This window comes from Vespa mandarinia, chromosome 2, assembly GCF_050613455.1.
Source record: "Vespa mandarinia isolate Hongniang chromosome 2, ASM5061345v1, whole genome shotgun sequence".
NCBI classification, from domain to species: domain Eukaryota; kingdom Metazoa; phylum Arthropoda; class Insecta; order Hymenoptera; family Vespidae; genus Vespa; species Vespa mandarinia.
Window position 1 is genome coordinate 8,277,501 of NC_140811.1, and position 2,500 is coordinate 8,280,000.

The following is a 2,500-nucleotide window of genomic DNA, read 5'->3' on the forward strand; positions in this document are numbered from 1 at the left end:
AAGATGTTTCTAAGGTGTTTATGTGAAAGAAAAGAAAAGAAAAGAAAAAAAGGGAAAGGAAAGAAAGGGAAAGGAGAAAAAGGGCATTTTCATGAGAGTTCCTGATTGCAAGTTGAAAAAAGGAAGTATAAGAGAAAAAGATTGGTGCACGTGCAAATTTCAGTATGACTCGAAAAATCTAGTAAAAAACTTATCGCATTTCTTCTCGGCTTGGAAGATGGAGCTATTCAGTTCTCTTCAGTGAAGAGGTTGAAAGAAGATAAAGAAGAAAAGTAACAAAAGTAGAAGTAGAAGTGGACGAAGTAGAAGAAGCAAAAGTATAGAAGTAGAAGTAGAAGAAGAAGGAGTAGAAATAGAAGAAGAAGTAGCAGTGGTAGTACTACTAGTAGTAGTAGCAGTAGTAGTAGTAGAAGAAGTACTACTACTACTATTAGTATAGTAGTAGTAGTACTACTATTAGTATAGTAGTAGTAGAAGAAGAAAAAGAAGTTGTAGTAGTAGAAAAGAAGGTGAAGGAAGTACCCGTGTGGGTTTGAGTAGCGACTCGTTGGGTGGGGCGCAGTCCATCGACTGATTTCAGGTTCAAGCCGGCAGCCCGAAGGCGGCCAAGAGGCGAGTTCAGGAACGGGGCTGCCACCAGTGGGATTGGGATTGGTAACCGGCTTTCTAGCCGGTCAGCCTAGCTGGTCGACCTAGGCAGCCTTCTCCTACGTACGTTGTACCCTGTTCTTCCCTCTTCTCTTTCTTTCTTTCTCTTTCTTTCTTTCTTTCTTTCTTTCTTTCTTTCTTTCTTCTTCTTTTCTTCTTTCTTCTTCTGGATCTTCTTCCTCCTCCTCTGTTGGTTGCTTCTTCAGCTTGTATATCCGAGGCCAGGAACCCCGAGAGTCCATCTACCAGTCCTCTTGCCTTCCTACACGTGTATATTGCTTGTGTATAAGACTGTAAAGAATCTCCAGGGCCGCTCAAACAAGAGAAAGAAACCCTGTACCATGCTATACACCTCCTGGAGCGGCTTGGAGTCCAGTTTCCTTCTGGCCAGTTCGCTTCGCACGGACCTTGGTTACTGGTTCTACCGGAATCTTCCTAGAAAGATACGAGCCTAACCTAGGACTCGTGGTGGGATATCAAAAATCATTTATCTGTAAAGGAACGGCTTGTCAATGTTTACGAGTTCAATGTTCATCCCATCTATAGATCCATTCACTAAAGAATCTGCATACGAATCTGAATGCTCTATTACAAAGGGCTGTTCTTTTAATTTAACTCATTCATTCTTATAAATTGATCATTTAATAACGCGTATGAGAATATCTGTTCGATCGTAGAAGTATTTTCTAGAAACTCGAATTGTGATTACATTTCTGCGCGTTTATTATTCTTTATTGAGAATATTTAATCTACATAAGATACTTATGGAATTGCATAAGTCTTATATAAATTGATATAAAAAAATATTACGGAAAATCACATTGGAAGATCACCTTTTCTATTCGAAGCCACAGCCCTGGGAGCCGGTTAAAGTCTACGAAAGAGGCAGGTAGCTCCTTCATGGTTTGCCCGCGGGCACTCCCTACCCGCGAGAATCGAGTACGCGAATCCGTGGAGCCTCTCTCGTCCGACCACGATTCCGTACTTGTCCTCGAAGACGACCTCGTGAAAGCATCTTTACCGCGTACGTTCTCTCTTCGCTCGAATCGAGCGGTGATAGAGGTCTCCGTTGCTCCTCCTTCTCCACCATCTCCTCTCCTTCTTCTCCTTCACCTCCTCCTCTTTTTCAATCGTCGCTTTATTCCACGTAGAAAAGAGATCCTCTTGAGCTCATTATAGCTTTCGGGAACAGGTCATCGTCTTTGAGACCGTTCTCTTCATCGAGTCGATTCACGTTCGTCATTATTTGAATTTAGATAAGACGATTTTTAGAGGACTACGATATATGACTGATAACTATAATAGAATTACAAATTTAAAAAAATCTTCACATCCCCGATCATTTTTCTTAATCACATGTATCAGATGTTAATATAATGTGTTATTAACTAATGCCTTCGATGTCGAACGTGAGAAGGAAAAACGATTTTCTTCCGCTTCGAACAGCTTAGAAAGTTAGTCTTAGCATTGGTGAAACGTTCGAATCTTCCTTCAATTCTTGCGAAAGGAGGACGACGAAGCGTATAACGATCTTCCTTCCGAACGTGACACGTTCAACGAAGAAACGTCGTTGATTTTTGCAGACGCACGGAATGGTTCGACAGAGTTGGTGGACATACCGACAGGTACGGTGCCAAGCTTGGGTACCATGGCTGGCGTTGGCAGTGAGGATATGGCGTCTCTATGGGCGTCTTATGCTATGGGCCTGAAAAAGACACCACCACCAACTTCATCGACGACGCCTTCGCGTTCTGATCGCGATCGAGAATCCAGTCCGCCTGGCGAAGGTACGGGGAGTGCCCACGATGAAACTAGTAGCAGCGGGAATAAGGAGGACGAGGATGACGATGAT

The 2,500-nt window shown here is 42.8% G+C and overlaps 1 protein-coding gene across 8 annotated transcripts in view; it reads left to right on the top strand.

Annotated features, from left to right (window-relative positions):
* The window catches only part of LOC118439698 (uncharacterized), a 69,511-nt gene that overhangs the window by 55,923 nt on the left and 11,088 nt on the right, over positions 1-2,500 (top strand). For all 8 annotated transcript variants that reach the window (XM_035861657.2, XM_035861658.2, XM_085655336.1 and 5 more), the window contains one exon: positions 2,232-2,500. This exon is cut by the window's right edge and continues 63 nt beyond it. In XM_035861657.2, coding sequence (XP_035717550.2) covers positions 2,232-2,500 — 269 coding nt within the window. The remainder of the gene's footprint in view (positions 1-2,231) is intronic.